The sequence below is a fragment of the Anoplopoma fimbria genome, chromosome 3, assembly GCF_027596085.1.
Source record: "Anoplopoma fimbria isolate UVic2021 breed Golden Eagle Sablefish chromosome 3, Afim_UVic_2022, whole genome shotgun sequence".
In the NCBI taxonomy this organism is placed as follows: Eukaryota; Metazoa; Chordata; class Actinopteri; order Perciformes; family Anoplopomatidae; genus Anoplopoma; species Anoplopoma fimbria.
Genome location: NC_072451.1, coordinates 7,446,321 through 7,463,122, shown reverse-complemented (window position 1 = coordinate 7,463,122; position 16,802 = coordinate 7,446,321). Strand labels below are relative to the sequence as shown.

The following is a 16,802-nucleotide window of genomic DNA, read 5'->3' as shown; positions in this document are numbered from 1 at the left end:
CCATATTCACATCTACATTTAGCATGTTAGCATACTATCTTGTTAGCCTTTGCTAATTAGCATTAACACAAATGACAGCTGAGGGGATTGTCATTGGCGTCACAGGCATATACTCATGTAGGGCAGACAGTCAGCGGATGAGGAATATTATTAGCATTCATTTGTAACTGTGTTTCTGACCACATAATGAATGTAAGTCTAATATTCACTCTGCTTCCAGCTCTGTTTTTGTCTCCTTAGCTGGTCGCTAACTTTGACTGTCTGCTGTTTGATGCTCGGCAGGTAGAGTAGAGTGGATTTTGGCTATTTCGTTGAAAACAGCTACCTGCTGTGTCTGGAATTGACAGAAGTGAAACTAAATCAAAAAAGTAAAAAATAAAAAACACTGAATTTCCAAGTGGTATGATTGATGCTGCCACTGTTGCAAAGACAACTGTATCGCTTTCCGTTTTCCTCAGAGCCTACTACTAGTGACAAATTTAGTGACTTATTCAGATCATCAGGGAAATAACAAGACATTTTTCAAATATATGATATTGTAATTCAAGTACCCCCCCCCCCCTATCCTGTGCACAGTCAGTCTCTCCCTCGCTGCAACCAATACAACCAAGCTCTATGCATATGAATCGGCGATGACGTCACAGTTTTTCAAATGCAGAGTTGACATCATCTGATGACTTTTGGAATTATGGCAACTTCCAATGGAAGAGAGTTGGCAACACTGCACAGGATATAATGCATTTTGTTTTCCACAGTTACTTTGGTTGTTCCGAAATACTTGTAGTAGCCGGGGATAGCTGCTGATAGCACAACGGTTGATACACTTACTTTGTGCCGTGAATCGAGCCATCATTTTGACGAGAGATCGTAAAGCGAGGCTTATATTGAACCAATGTAAAAGCCGATTCTATAGCCATTACATTGTGCAATCAAGATTTACTTCATTATGATAAGTTATAGCAAAAAAAACTTGTCTATTGCTACTTTAATATAAAATGGCTGATTACATCCACTGTAAAGGTCATATCTCAAGGTCACATTATTCTATCCTCCAAAAATTAGAAATGCAAGAGATGCATGGGAACAGGGCCTTAACTTGACGATCCCTGACACCACTTGGGTCCGTCTTGTTATTCATCAAATTCACTCCTCATCTATATATTTGCACACATGCTACTGTTCATAGTGGCATTTTTTCTCTATTCTCTATTTACTATAGATAAAATAGTATCCCAACTCTGATATCAGCAATCACAAGAAACTAGAGGCAATATGTTCTGGTCATGCTACTCTTCAAATAATTCCTGGACCTCATTGTTGGAAATGTTCTCATAAAGAAAACAATTGATACAAGCTCTTGTGGCAACATTTTGGTGTACCTTCAATGGGACAAAGCATTTCTAGCTTGAAAGGCTGCCTGACCTTTTTCTTAATACGATGGATAACAGAGGCCATGATGTAACTTCAAAAACTACAATTATCTTTAAATGTATCAACTGAAAATAGTACAATAAAATGTAGTTTCTCCTAAATGCTTATGTAGAGAAGCTTTTCTCTTCTTAAGCAGACATCTTAACCTCTTTCTGTCCTAAGTCCCAAAACATTAATGTTTTCTGTCTTTTGTGAACATTAGTTTTGTTTTAGTCAGTTAAGTTGCCTTGGTTTTTAAATTATTTTCTTATTTGTCCTTGACATGTATTGAACAGGCTGTATGTTTGCAGTACAACTTTCTCTCTTACATTTACATATTGCATATACCCATCTTTTTTTTTTTTAACAATTTCTTCTATTTCATTGTTTGTTAATTTACACCCTCTTTAACTCCATCTTCATAAGAATGTGAACAGTTCTGTGTGGCACTTTTTGGGGATCACGATTCAGTTGCATTTGTGATTCTCACAGAATCTCATCGGGGCTGCAATCAAAGCCTCGCTCCTCCCAAACAAACAAGGCTATCTGTATTTTTCCTTCCTCTTCATCTATCTCTCCACCTTGCAGCGAGGTGCCATCGACGCAGAGTGACAGCCTCTGCATTCATGAGCACATCATCATCTGCCCACCTCAACAAGAGTTAGCCCTTCATCACTCAAACCTCACAAAGGCCACTGTGGTGAAGTTATACGTGGACAGGACGTTTCTTTTAAATCTTAGACATTGATGGATCATTTGAATCATTTTATAAATAATTGAACATTAATTTGTAAATTTGACTAAAACTACGACTTATTAAGGCTAAAATCATGATATAACAACTAAGAATTTCGATATTTAACTTACTGGTGAATTGCTATTGGTAATTAATTAAGTGATCTCACCCTATTTACCATATACATGCCTTAGCATTTAGTCATTTCACCTGTATATTTGTGTGAAGTCATCCTTCACTGCCAGCTTCCTACTGACTCCCTCCCTTCTTTTCAGTGGCTCTATAGATTTTCTCCAAGTGATAAATTGGACACGGGGAGCCACTGAGGTGTGACCAGGTGCCAACAGAGTATAGCTTTTTGTCTTTAATGGCCCTAATTATGCTCAAGACCTTTAGAGCTGTGTGGGTGAGTTTTAATAACATGTTGTGGGATGTAGCACTATGGGCATCAATAGAAAAAGTAATGCATTAAAACCCTGTGGAGATGATGTTAAGTAGCTCTCTGACTCCACAAACAAAAACATCAAATAAATAATGCAGTCACGTTTCAGAGCTTCAAAGTTGCAAACAGGGTATGAATATGTTTCCCTATCTCTCTTTTGATTGAAGTAATGCATGGTTTCTATCTCATCCATCACCTCCACCCCTCCCCTCACTCTCCAAAACACATCAGCGGGCAACGGTTCGTTTGGAGCCCAGCAGTCTCTCCTGTGACACCGTGGTGGGCAGAAACTTAGGAAGCCGACTTTGTGCCACAGAACCATAAAACGCAGGTTGTGATATTTTTTTCTTCCTCTCAGAAAGTATTTTGTTGTTTGTTTTTCTAGCAGTGATAAAAGTGGAGATGAGTCAATTGGGCGGATACTGCAGCGCGTAAAAAAAGTTGTGGATGGTTACTTTTGCGCATAAACATTTAAAGGACTATTTTATCTCCAAAAGTTGCGAAAGAAAACAAGAGCAGGTGCATTTTTTTTTTTCCCTCTGCAAAAGCATCGCCCACAAGCAGGCTGGAAGACCATCCACCCCGGAGAACTCAGCGAATCCGCAGAGCGCAGATGATCGCAACTGGTGTCTGTGGTGTGGCGCTGGTGCTGGTGCTGGTGGTTCTGATCCCGGTCGTGGTGAACACCGCCGGGACCCCTGCTCGCTACGAGATGCTCGGCTCCTGTCAAATGGTGTGCGACTCCCACGGGACCCCGGCCACGGCCACGGCCAAGGCAACCAACCCGATCAAAGACAACCGGCTGGTTCAGTCTCTCCCGACGTTCATCCAGGGTCCTCAGGGAGAGCCGGGGCGCGTCGGGAGGATGGGTCCCAGGGGTCCGGTGGGCGAGCCGGGGCCACCTGGTCCTGCTGGTCCTCCCGGTGACAGGGGGGCACCGGGTCCGGCCGGAGAACCTGGAGCACATGGGCCCAACGGAGCCATCAGCGCTGCCACCTACAACACCATCCCAAAGATTGCGTTTTATGCAGGACTGAAGAAGCAGCACGAGGGGTATGAAGTGCTGAAATTCGACGACGTAGTCACTAATCTGGGCAACCACTATGACCCCTCTTCAGGGAAATTCACCTGCTCCATCCCGGGGATTTACTTCTTTGTTTACCATGTGCTGATGCGAGGCGGAGATGGGACCAGCATGTGGGCTGACCTCTGCAAGAACAACCAGGTAGGACGCTTCATGATATCATTATGTTGCAATTGTTTTGATTTGTTTTAACTTTTAGCCAACTCTTAAGTCAAAAGTGTATAATGACTAAAGAGAAGGACTACAATGAAGAGCCTCATTTGATGAACAAATGTGTACTTTTCGCATTTTGCGCACAAGTTTTACGCACAAGTTTTACGCGCGGTTGAACCTGGAAATAACACATTTTTCCTTGACAGTTAACATCCAGTGAAGCTGTCTGCGGGTTGTTTTGGACTAGAAATTAAACTGACGTCACTGACGGAGCTGTCCGCGGTTCTGATTTTGAAATAAAGACACGTTTCATTCAGCAGAAATGTCCATTTTTGTGCCTTCCAGGTGAGAGCCAGTGCCATCGCCCAGGACGCCGATCAGAACTACGACTACGCCAGCAACAGTGCCGTCCTGCACCTGGAGCCCGGGGACGAGATTTACATCAAGCTGGACGGGGGCAAGGCGCACGGGGGCAACAACAACAAGTACAGCACCTTCTCCGGCTTCATGCTGTACGCTGACTGAGGACCAGGAAGATCCGCTCCGCACATAGGTCGCTTCACTGCTCATGCACAGTTCAATGTCAGTTGGATTATTGGAGGCAGAGCTCACCATTTCCATATTGCAAAAAAAAAAAAAAAAAAAAAAGAGTCCAGGAAGATATGGAGGACGTGATGAGGAACAAAAAAAACTGTACTTTGCAAAAGCGAGGAGCTTACAGTGTAACTACAGATTAATGATAATGAATGTTAAAGTGTCAATTGTACCTTTGTCAGATTGATTAGTGTCACTGTTGCTCCCTGAACGAACTGTTCAGCTTTATAAGTTAAGTTCGCTGATGTGGTAACCTGCTGAGTGTAGACTGAAAGTTCAATGTATTGACCTTTAGCACTGAATAATAGATGCAAAAATACATATATATATATATATACTCACATAATCACCACTCTGTTCACAGTGTAGTTAGTCCATGTGTGCTTTATTTATTTTTTTAAATATATTTGTTGCCTTTTGAGTGAAAATGTTCAAAGCCCTAATGATGCATGATTTTTATATATATATATATATATATATATATATATATATATATATATATATATAAAATGGCATTTCAACTATGTGCAGCATAACAACGGCCATTCTGATGTTCACATTGAAGCACTGTAACAACATTATCATTGTAACTCATTTTTTCTTGTCTAAATACGACAGCTGGTTGGGGCAACAGGGTGGTCTGGTGCTTAGTCACCATCACAAAACTGGACAGTCACACTGACAGACATGTTTCCACGATGCATCTGCCGATTGCGAAGCCCCTCCAGTTAAGAATGTCAGTTTATGTGTAAGATATCATGGAAAAATTAAATCTTCTTGCTCACTTTTTAATCCTCTCAGGAGATTAATCAAAGTTATATATGATTTTTTTTTCTTCACGGAGCACAGTCACTTTTTCGCCATTGATCATGTGGAGAAGTCACCCTGTGAGGCCACCTGTTCCCAGATGAGAGAACGTGTCCTTCATCCATTCAGCCTCCCATAGGCACCCAGACACCCACTGAGGGGCAACAGGACAACTCATCTAACACAGCCGCGTTGTGTCGAGAGCAGAGCGGCATACTGATTACTAACACGCTCATTATTTTCATCCCATAAAACGTGTTTGCAGACACCAAACACAGACACGTACAAAGACAGAGCAACAACGATGACATTGAAAAATCAATTAGCACCCTATTTGTGAGCACCGTAAGAGTAAAAGGAAATATTTGTTTTAGATTGCATTCGCATTGATGGAGTCAAGTAAAGCAATTTTTTTGGAGACATGATGGAACCAAAACAAGTCTGCTCATGAAAGGCACTGTGATCGTGCGAGGCTCCTCCGTATTATTCGTTTACAAAGTGAGTAATATAATCACAAATATGAAATCAAGTTTTAATTAACGATGGCCTCTGTTAAAACTCTCTCAGCTGGATGAAACAACAGGCTGTAATTATTTTCCATTGGAAAGACAAAGTTACTAAACATTTTGCCAAGCTGAAAAATTGAAATATTGACATTTAAGACAAATTCATGCACAGCAGCTCATTGGTTTGAGGGTCCAAAAGCATGTTGCAAGTCATTATTGCAAAGATCTTTAAGTATTTATTGTCGTGTGTTCAGTCATCACCTGAAGATAAAATAATCGCCACATCGAAACGCCTTCCTTGGGGTCTCTCTTTCTGCTTTATTTGAAGGTCAGCCAGTGTTTGGGGTTGTCGATGAGGATTTTATCCACCTGCCGCTGCGAGATGCCCCTCGTCAGCATCTTCGGCACGATGTTCTTCAGGATGTGAGAGTAGCCGTGGCCGCCGTACTTGGTGAGGCGGTTCTTGGTGTGGATGTCGTGCGCAACCACTATCTTGTCCTCGTAGCCCTCCTTCACGAGGACCGCCAAGCTGAGCATGAAAGAAAACGAGGGGCCTTAAACATAACACTGCCGGAAACATTTGGTAGAGAACACACTGTCATTGAAAGTCTGCCTTCATGTGTTGTTAAACCATTTAGTTTTGTAACCAGGACTAACATGTGGCCGGTTATTCATCACCCATGGTGTAAAACACAAAAGCAGCATTTTTCTCAAAACGATTTACACCCGATGTGGCTAAATACACTAACATGAAGGACTATATTAAGGGACTTTCTCAAAGAAACATTTAAATGGATTTGATCTCAAATTTGAACGCTGAGGTCACATTTAAATGTCATGTGAGGACACATCAACAAGGCACGTCTAATCACAAAAGAAATGGCACTGAAAACACACGTTTAACCCTGACCAGTGTTACTCACGTCTTCACTCTCTGGCTGTCACTGGGCATGTCCACCTCCAGGTTATACGGGTAGTTCAGCATCTCTGTTCCAAACAGATCGTACTCCAGGTAACTCCCCAACTTCGCAAACTCAAGCAGTTCTCCATCATCGAATATGGTCCTGCAGGAAGAGAAGAGAGAGTTATTTGAAGGAAGGTGAATGTTTTAAATGATAAGGTAAAAATGAAATGTGAATCAACATTATGAACTAAAAAGTTTTAAAGCAAGAACTTTTTTTTTTTATTCTAAAATTGAATGTATATCATAAATAGTTTTTTGTCCTTAACTATTTGACTCATAAACACAAGTCTACAATTGATCCCTTTTAAGTTTTCTCTTATTTTCAGCCAAAAAATAACTAGATGTTTTTCAAAGAGCACATCAGTTTAAACTGATCTCCAGTCAGATTTTACATCCACATACATTCAAAAGGTCTGTCTTGCTGCAAGCACGGCTCAGAAAATGTTTCCAGTGATGCAAATTTGCCGATTGTGCAACAACAAACAAAGTGTTGTGTTTGCGATTCAACATAATGTTTAAATGTACCTTTTCCCCCCCTTATTTTTTTTTTTACATTCATTGATAATCTGAATATTCACTGATATATATCCACAGTTTGTTTGGGAGTTTAAAATAATGAGCGTCGTGTTTTTTGTAACTACATGTCTCTGAAGTTTTGGTTGGACATCATTCTTTCACATTAATACATTATAACACAACGACTGTGTTACATTACTATGCTCAACAAGAAGTCAACAAGAACATGATGTCCGTTAAAAAGCCTTTAACTGCCAGAATACAAGGATCTTCTTATGACACCAAACAGGAAGAACGCTGTTGTTCTTGTAGTGCATACAGAGCTAGAGCTATATTCACATGGGAGATGGTGAAATGAATGGATAATCATTTTTTACGCATTTCTTTATTTAGTAATGGGAAACATGAAAATCAGGGAGGGGATGTGGGACAGGAAGTAGTGAGGCTTCAGAGAAAGGTCGCCCTAATTGTGATGTAACTAATAGTCAATATCTAACAGCTTTATTACACTGTTAAAAAATAATTTTATTGTCTTGAAATAACTGTTTTTAGGGACTTCTCACCTGTCCAGGTGTGACATGACAGTTTTGCTGATGTCACCACCGGCCTCCTGGAGAATCCGGACGATTTCAGCTGGAGCTGCTGGATTCCTGCCGGGATGGATGATGACGGGGCAGCCGAGCTGTGTCTGAGCGTGAGCCGTGGCCCTCAGCACCTTCGTCTCACTCTCCGTGATGGGCCAGCCGGTGCCGATCTCCCCGATCACGCCACAGCGGATGTCAGTGCCGTCGGCGCCGTGAAGCACCTCGCTGACGATGATGTCTGTGAGCTGACGGGCAGGAAACGAGGACTCTTTAGGACAATTCACTGACATATTAATGCAATGAAAATGACCATAACTGCCTTTTTAGTTCTGTCTCTTCCAACAGGCACATGAACAGAGCACATCAGGTTTGAATGATAATCTCTAAACATCCATGACGATTACGTGCACATTCTCAGTGCGTCACTACAAAAGGGGATACACAGAGCAGCCGGAAACCCGTTCAAATCAATCAAAAGATACAAAAGATATCCTTGAACGAGCTGAGAGAATTGGAGATGTATCAAATTGTCGGCACGTCAAACTAAAGCAGGATGTTCTTCCTGTCTTATGATTGAGACGATCAGTACCAGTGCCATGCATGCCGGATTGTGCCCAGACTGGGGCTCACCTTCTCCACGCTCATTCTCTTGGTGGCCTCAGTATGGGTGCAGTCCACATAGAACCCTGCCCCCGCGATGACGTGGACCCCAGTGTTCTTGGCCAGCTGCTTGAGGGTGGGCAGGTCTCGGTCGATGCCCGTGGTGGTGTTCTCCACTATCGTGCCCCCTCCGGCCTTCCTGTAGGCCAGCAGCTCCTCCTGCACGGCGCCGGTCTCCTGCTGCAGCAGCAGGTTCTCGTGGCAGCTGTAAGGGTTCTGCCTCAGCCAGTGCATGTGCTGCATCTGGAACGGGTTCTCCGCGACCGCCTCGTCACCCGGAGGAGGGGGGAAGAAGCAGCACTCGAAGGTCATGGTCAGGTGCTCGTGGGTCATGGTTCGGCCCAGCTGGTCCGGATCCACCAGACCCAGGACGGTTTGGACCTTCCCACTTAACTCTGACATGACTGATGTTCAGGGCTTCAAACAACCTGAAAATAAGACACATATTGTGAATTTATTTATAAATGAGACACATATCATGAATTTATTTATAAATGAGACACATATTGTGAATTTATTTATAAATGAGACACATATTGTGAATCTATTTATAAATGAGACACATATTAGTGCATGTTACGTTTTTGCAACATTGTCACAGATCAGACAGGAGAGTGTGTTTGCAAACAGTAGTGACGTGACGTAACACTGCCTGCAGGAAGGGTACTTTGGACTGCAAAACCTGAGTAAGCTAAAGTTTAGCTGGCTAAAACCTGAGGTGTAACTCGTTCAAATCAACCGAATACAACATGCAATTAATTTAGATTTCACCGACTAACATCCTGAGCTGTATCGAAACAGCTGAGAGACAAATTGCTGACCTTGTTTCTGCTTATTTCTGTCCAGCTCAGCCTCCAGCCGAAACTCAGCAATTGTTTGCAGATTAGAGGAGCAAAAAAGCGCGAGAAGTGGGAAATCTCGCGAGAACGAGACCACAGTACAGCTGACTGAACGTCAACAGAACCCCGTGTTGTCTGAAGACGAGCAATGTCCTTAAAATCAAATTTTAGTATGAAAAATAGTTATTTTTCAATATTTTGTGGACTTTTTGTGGATATTTTGTTCACTTATTTATGTTTTTAGTCAAAAATAAAAAGTGTCTGAAGATAACAATATGGACCTATTGGTATCTTTCAACTTTAGCCTTCATTCTTATTTAACGAGTTTAATTTAACATATACCAACAAATATATAAACAAAATGTGAATAAATAGCGAGTGCCTTTTTCTCATTAATAAGAACAACATTTTGGTTACAAGTGCGTGAAAATGTCTCAACAAAGTTTCTGACATTTCAATAAGCCAACAGCAAAACTTAAAATGTCACTAAGTCATTATTAAAAGGGATTTTACGGGGATCCATAAAGTCTGCACTTGTAAATGTTAATAGGTTGTTATTGTTAGTGAACAGATTTCTGTCTCTTATGCTCTACGACTCTGTGTGTTCAGAGGGTCAGAGGTCAACATTCAGACATTTCATCATTAAAGACTTAGAATCGGTCTATAAAACAATAATATATGATTCAATTAATATTTATAAAGCATAGGTTCCAACTATTACACTCGTTATTATGGGTGAATTTACACAAACCCAATATCAGACCTGCAGGCACAAATTCAATTGACCTACAAGCAAATACGTAACTGTAACCGGCTGCCATTAAAAAAGCTTGATATTATAGTTTTGGAGAACATGGTGAGGCATGATTTCAGAGACAGACTGTGACTCTCTGTGTGTCTGTGCTCCTCACTCAGCAGATGGTCTCCACAGCAGCATTTGTTCTGCGGTTGCATGGAGCTGCCCTGTGAACAGTCATCCACATACTGCGGAGCCTATGCTGTCCATTTGTTGGCAAGACGAAGACTCTGTAGACAGACCAGCAGCTGTGATGTTCACGATCAAGGTTGGTTAAATTTTTTATTTCTACTTTTTTGGGCAAAATAACATGCATGGAAGCGCCTGGGGAAAAACCGAATTGCCACTGCAGGCCTTTTTTATCTCTAGTTTAGATGCAGATGAATATTTCTGAGATGAGACAGAGTTATTAATTTTATCCCGTGTAGATTACGGTCACTCCCTTTTCACATGTTTTAGCAAAATTTCCCTTGAGGTCAGGAATACTGGTGTAAAGCTTTTGACCAGGGGCTCTGAAATGTTGATTTCTTTACACATTTAGGAATATATCGCACAAAGCTTGTAGGGCCTCAAGATAACATTTAATAACAGACACAAATCACAAAGTTCTGTGAAATAAAACTGCCAAAATGAAAGTAAAGCACCATTAATGTCTTAGAAATAACTAAGCAACACTACTGATAATAAGCTGAAAGACAAAATCAATACAGTCAGCATCTGTGACTCCAACAAATGGAAGAAAAACAAGATGCAAAAATGAATTTACCAGCTCACAAACTATACAACGTCTATTGTGGTAAACGAGTTGTTGCGTTGCCGTTATTTAGAGTACCATCCCACTGCAGGGTTCCTCATTAGTGACAGAGAATATTGTCATTCCCATTCATTTGTATCGCTGACATGTTTTGGACAGACACGACCACATGGAGCTTCTCGAGGAGATGGATGACTTTAATCCAACTCTCACATGTGGACAGACAGTTTGATGCATATGTCTGTATAACATGAAACCCTGTTATTATTTATGCCAGGTTTGTTTTTCATTCCTGTTTTAATAGCCATCACATTTTATTTGGAAATGCATGGCCTCTTTGCCCTCAACTCACCACTGACCTCACTTTAAACATAATTTTCTTTGTTCCCCTCTGCATTTCTATAAGTTAACACTCTTGCAATATACATTTGTACAAGTAAACACTCCATCAATGCAGACAATGTTTGTAAGAGAAAGAGTCTGGATATCTCTGTTACTGCCAGAGGCCTGAGAGGATTTCTAGGTTCTGCAGAGTGTTGTGGTCTGGTGCCCTCTGCAGACAGAGATGAGGCACATCTTTTGCAGTTTGATGAGGCAGTAAAACGTTAGATTTTTTAAGAAATATTCAGACTTTAATTAAATGTACTAATACACACTTTAATAAAAGATTATATTACAAGTAAAAGGCCTGCATTGGTAATAGTACCTCAGTAAGTCTGATCAGGAAAAATAACTTTAATAATTAAAAGTAAATGTAGTCTCTTATATATATTATATCATGACATAATAATTATTATGCATTAAATACTAGCAAGATTAAAGTAGTTTGATGTAATTATTTAACTTTTTATAGAAAAAGCAGCAAAGTCTAACATTGGAGAAGCTGGAACCACAAAATGTCATTTTTAATAATCAAAAAATATATTTAAAGGATTTTCACAATAGGTCAATGAATCGACTAATAGTTTTAGCTGTACTTGTACATTTTCTTTCTTTTTTGTGCAAATTCTTATGTTGTAAAGAAAATAAAGCTTTGAAATAAATGTTTTGGAGTAAAAAGTTTAAAATAACCTTTTTTTTCTCTGAATTGTTGTCGAGTAGAAGTATGAAAATAAAAATACTCAAGTAAAGTAAAAGAACAGTACACAAGTAAATGTACTAAGTTACATTCCTCCACTGCAGTAGCCCACTGTTGTACTTGAGCTGAAAAAATGAACATTGTTCTTTCCTGAGGGGCTATTGGGGTGCTTTCAGGCAAATTAAATTCCTCAAATGACAATAAAACACAGCGGTTGACTGCGGTCTGCTTGTTTTCTCTGGTCTTTATCTAATGTAAACGCTGGTTACGCTGTCCCGAGCCTCACGCTTGGTGAATCAATAGGCATGTCTGTTTCAAATTTGGTTTGTATCAATAACTTAATGATTCATGAGAAGGATGGCACCGTGATGAATTGAATCCCTCACCCTTAAAAACTTCAGAATTTAAATGGAGAAACATATTTTCAAAAGACAGCAAAATGTGATTAACGTTACGCTTCAATTCCAGTTTTTATACAGTAAGACTGTGCTAGCATTTCAAGTGACTCTACTGTAACTATCGCTTTTGTACTCTGCATTAAATATATATAGGCAAAGAAATAATAGAGAAATAGAAATCAGTGACCATGGCTGTGGAGCCCCAGTTTGTCAGCCTATACAGTCTAAACAAAACAGGGTTTTTCTGGTCTGATGAGTTCTTCTCTTTAGAGATGTGTATCTTTTAGGGGAGGCCTTCTTTAGAGCGCTGCACCACCCACATGCAGTTTACCGACCCCTTGACCTCATGTAAACTATCTCTGCAGAATGAGTGTGTGTGTATGTTCGTTGTAGTGTGCATACAGTTTGGGGGGTCTGATGGCTTCCCCGCTCTACAGACCATGTTTCCATGGTCTGTAGAGCGCTTTTTTTTTTCTGTAGAGCAGCTTTTTTTGGAAAGTCCTTCCATACCATGACAGAGTTTTTGAGTCAGTAAGTTATGTCGATGACAAAAAAAACCCAAAAAACTGCACTCACAGTTTTGGTCCCTAACCCCTTAAGGTCAACTCAGCACTCCTGACCTGCAGCATCACTGATGCTCCACCAAGCATCACCCAGCTCCTCTAATAGGTTACTTATATACTCTAACAAGATTCCCTACCTAGAATAAATGTTTATTAAGATTTTTTATATAATACAGTAGCTACAAAAGCTTTTGTATTTAGTATTATTTCCCAGCTAGTCTAGTACGATTCATTTTTCAAATTTGATGGCCTATTGTAAACCTTTTGTTCTCAATCTTACATAAGTCCTCCAACTTCCTTCTCCCATCAATCAAAATTATTTGAGCTGCAACATAATATAGACAGGTAATAGTTAACCAATTCACAAACCCTAAAATAACTCAGCCCTGTCGATTTTTGTTCAGTGTTCAGAAGTCTCAAATATGCACACTAAAGTATTTTCTGACATCTTATCAATACTTATCAAGTCTTAGTTGCAACCTACAAATTAAAAATGTCCTAAAATGCCCCGCCTGAATTCAGGCTGTTGAATCCAACTTTGCTGGTGTGAAAGATGCCATGCAGTTCATGTGAAGTGTCATGCAAATCACTTTTCCACGGGTCCACATGACAAGCCAGTGGTCTCCAAGTTTTTCTTTTTCACACAGTCTCCTATAAAAACCCTTACTGCAAACCCTTACATCCACACTCTCCTGTTGAGAACTCTGGAAGACGGAACAAACTAAATCATGGCTGTGAGGACTTTGGTTGTAGCCTGCGCTCTCTTTTTGGGAATGTGCATTGTCACAAATGGCGTACCGACTGATCCAACACATGCCTTCTGCAAGATTGTCTGGTAAGACTTCATATATTTGTAAACAAGGAATAGTTAGATTTGTTTCTCACAGCTGATGGTTCACGCAGTGTGAACGTGGAGTGGGGTTACGGTAACATATAACATAAGACATAATGGAAAAAACAGCTAAATAAGTATATATGAATACAAATAAATAGATAGCTAGACAGATAGACATTTGACTCTTTCTGTTCCCAGGTTGTTTGGAGTGCCATGTGATCAAGTTAACATGGCCATCGTGACTCAGATCAAAGCCATGGGCTCATACAAGGTGAGAAACTTGAAGAGAAATTTAGTTCTGCATGGATTTTATTTTAGTGATTATGGATATAGTTATTAGTGATTTGCAAAATGCTCTTTTTGTGGTTCTAATCCAGCTGGGCCCAGTGACTGCGGCCCTTATTCAGGCCAACCACACCTCTTCAGTCGGCCAGATCGAGTGTGTCAACTTCACCACGATCTCCACAGCTATGAGCATGGGCTGCCATGTCGAGGTGAGACAGAGACCTTTGTATCCATAGGGCAACTTGTACTAAATCTAAATAACCATCGGTGAAAAGTATTTTCATTTTAGAAGAAATAACAAGAAAGTGTTATTTATAGATGGCTCTTTTGAATATAAATACATTTTTGAATTGAAATCAATTGAAATGTTTTTGTGTTTTTGAAATGTTTTTGTGTTTCTGTTCAGGGTTCATCCGTGTCTTCATTCTGGTTCAGCCTGTTAGATAACGGCACCAACTACTGTAACCTCCACAACATAATACAGGGTAGGTGGTTTTTACAGACTGATCAGTGATATTATTGTTGACCTTATTTTGAAATTCATTAAACTTAATTTTAGTCAAAATGTCAGGAATAATCTTAAATGATATTTTCTAATCAGAGTAAGGATCCAACCCTGAAATTTGTAAATTGAGAACCATCTCTGTGTGTAGATTGTTCTCAAGTAAAATCTGAAGTAAAAGTAGTATTACTTTTCTAAAGCGGTCATCAAAATAACTACTTGAGCAAGAGTACAAAAGTATTTACTTAATATTTGAGTAACGAGTAACTTCAAAAATAATCAAAAAAACACAGGCAGAATACTGTCTTTTAAAATGTGGAATCAAAAAAACACAGGCATTTAAAGAACTACATATGTGTTTTTTTGTGATGAATTATCTTTGATTTTTTTGCTTGTTGCTTACTATTTTATTATTATTTGCCAAAATAAATCAGAAAATCGTGTGCGTGTGCAGTAAAGACTGGGTCTGTTATGTCAGAAAGTATATATAAAGAGTGGCAACATGTTGTAGTGTTCTTAAACTTTGATCATTCCAGTATAGAAGTCCCAGTTCCCATCACTGACAGCCGCAAATAACATCCAGGTCTCTCCGGTCACATGAATATAATAAAACTGGAGAAGTAGGCCATATCAGTCTCTTATCTTTCCCTGACCTGGGACCAGCGTGTCTCAGATAGCCAGGCCTCTACAGTGCTGTGTCAGTACTGGAGGGGGCGAGCTGACCACTTGCCTCTTGTTGGATCAGGAATGCATAACATAATAAAGTAGCATGATGAATGCATCCAAATGTGACAGAGTAAAAAAAAAATCTACTTAAGAGTAAAAATATTCTGCATTGAAACTACACTGACAAGTACAATATAGGCTACTCTAAAAAGTTACTTGAGTACATGTAACGTAGTAAATGGAACTTGTAACTACCCTGCTCTCATGGTTAATCATTGTCTTTCTGTTTCCTGGACAGGAAGTGGACTCAACAAAGCTCCAGGCTTCGTGGAGTTCACTAACGAGTGGCTCTGCCTCGGAGTTGGACTTTCTGCCTGCAAATGATTGTGATAACTCAAATTTGTGTTTTGTCACTGTTAAAGTTCTATCCTGTCATAGAAATACAGAGAATGGATTTACACAATAAAAGCTACATTTGAGATGACAAAATGTTGTGTTTTTGCAAACTCACCTTTCTGTTCTGAATGAACGCCATCATTTCTGTTTTCAAATCATCAGGGGAACACATGAGTTACAAAAATATGAACAAGTGGAGCTGACCTATTGAGACCTAGTTTAATGTAATAACCGAACATTGCTTGTGAACTAAATTACAAAATGATAATCAAATAACAACTCAGCTGTCTCCACACAGGGGAATGAGCATAATCAATAAAAACATAGTAGTTAATATGGGGCACCTATAAAGTGCTCCACAAGGAAGTGACTCACTCAGGCTGCTTTAATTGAAGTTTACAGCCTGTTAACAATTTAACTTATCATGCAGACAGGAAATGTTACTGTTTGACTAAATGTTGGACTTTGACCTTAATACCATTCTTGTTGGCAACATTTCTGAGTCTGAAGTTCCTTGTGAAAATGCAATTAACTTCACAGGAAACGGTGTGAGCGACTATACGAAAAATAATTCTAGATGTGTGATGAAAAATATCACTAGAACAATAATTGGGCATAGCATTCCCGATGGCTTATCATTTAAAAAGTTAGACTATAGTTAAGGTAAACATGTATGCGACTAACATTTTAGTTAGGACACCCAAGTTAGGGTAAAATTTTGCTTATGTTACAAAAATTGAAGTTTGGTTTACGGGGTGTGGTGTTTTTTTTTTAAGAGAATCGAGTTCATAGAACATACACAATTAGAAACAAAAATAAAAAAAATATTAGGCAATATCAGTTTAAAGACCTGCGGTATTTGAGTCTAGTGTTCCCTGCAAATGACTAAATTGAAAGTAAAGTGATTATTCATAAAAACTAGATGCCTAACACTCTGCTGTTGTCACACTCAAACAATGATTCATGCCATTATTATTTAGTTTCATTGTTTTCCTGTCATCTTTAGGCCTCTTCCAGCCTGCTGGCTGCATCAGAATCTGGACGAAAGTTGAGCAATTTCACAGGTTTATTACAAAAGATAATATCTCAGTATGCTCTTTAAACAATTACAAATTTCTTATGTCCATAACAATAGTATTCAACAAGGATCTCAGGTCAAACGCTGTCGCTGTGTCCAGCCATCAAATACTTTAGAAGGAGAAATACTATCATACAATATGTAACCACCTAACCA

At 39.7% G+C, this 16,802-nt stretch overlaps 2 protein-coding genes across 3 annotated transcripts; one reads left to right on the top strand and one right to left on the bottom strand.

Moving 5' to 3' along the window:
* The first annotated feature begins 3,201 nt into the window (after positions 1-3,201).
* Positions 3,202-4,350, top strand: c1ql3b (complement component 1, q subcomponent-like 3b). Its single transcript, XM_054596463.1, has 2 exons — positions 3,202-3,813; positions 4,171-4,350. Exons 1-2 carry the CDS (start codon positions 3,202-3,204, stop codon positions 4,348-4,350), a joined length of 792 nt encoding a protein of 263 aa, XP_054452438.1.
* Positions 4,351-4,894: 544 nt separating this feature from the next.
* On the bottom strand, positions 4,895-9,360 carry pter (phosphotriesterase related). 2 transcript variants are annotated; one of them, XM_054596219.1, is made up of 5 exons: positions 9,278-9,360; positions 8,427-8,884; positions 7,776-8,041; positions 6,656-6,796; positions 4,895-6,261 (listed from the first exon to the last, which is right to left on the bottom strand). In XM_054596219.1, the coding sequence occupies exons 2-5, from the start codon at positions 8,856-8,858 to the stop codon at positions 6,051-6,053; spliced, it is 1,050 nt and encodes a 349-aa protein (XP_054452194.1). In that variant the 5' UTR covers positions 8,859-8,884; positions 9,278-9,360; the 3' UTR covers positions 4,895-6,050. The 2 variants fall into 2 exon arrangements, with proteins under 2 accessions (XP_054452194.1, XP_054452195.1); XM_054596220.1 differs by having other exon boundaries at positions 8,427-8,873; positions 9,278-9,345.
* Positions 9,361-16,802: the final 7,442 nt, after the last annotated feature.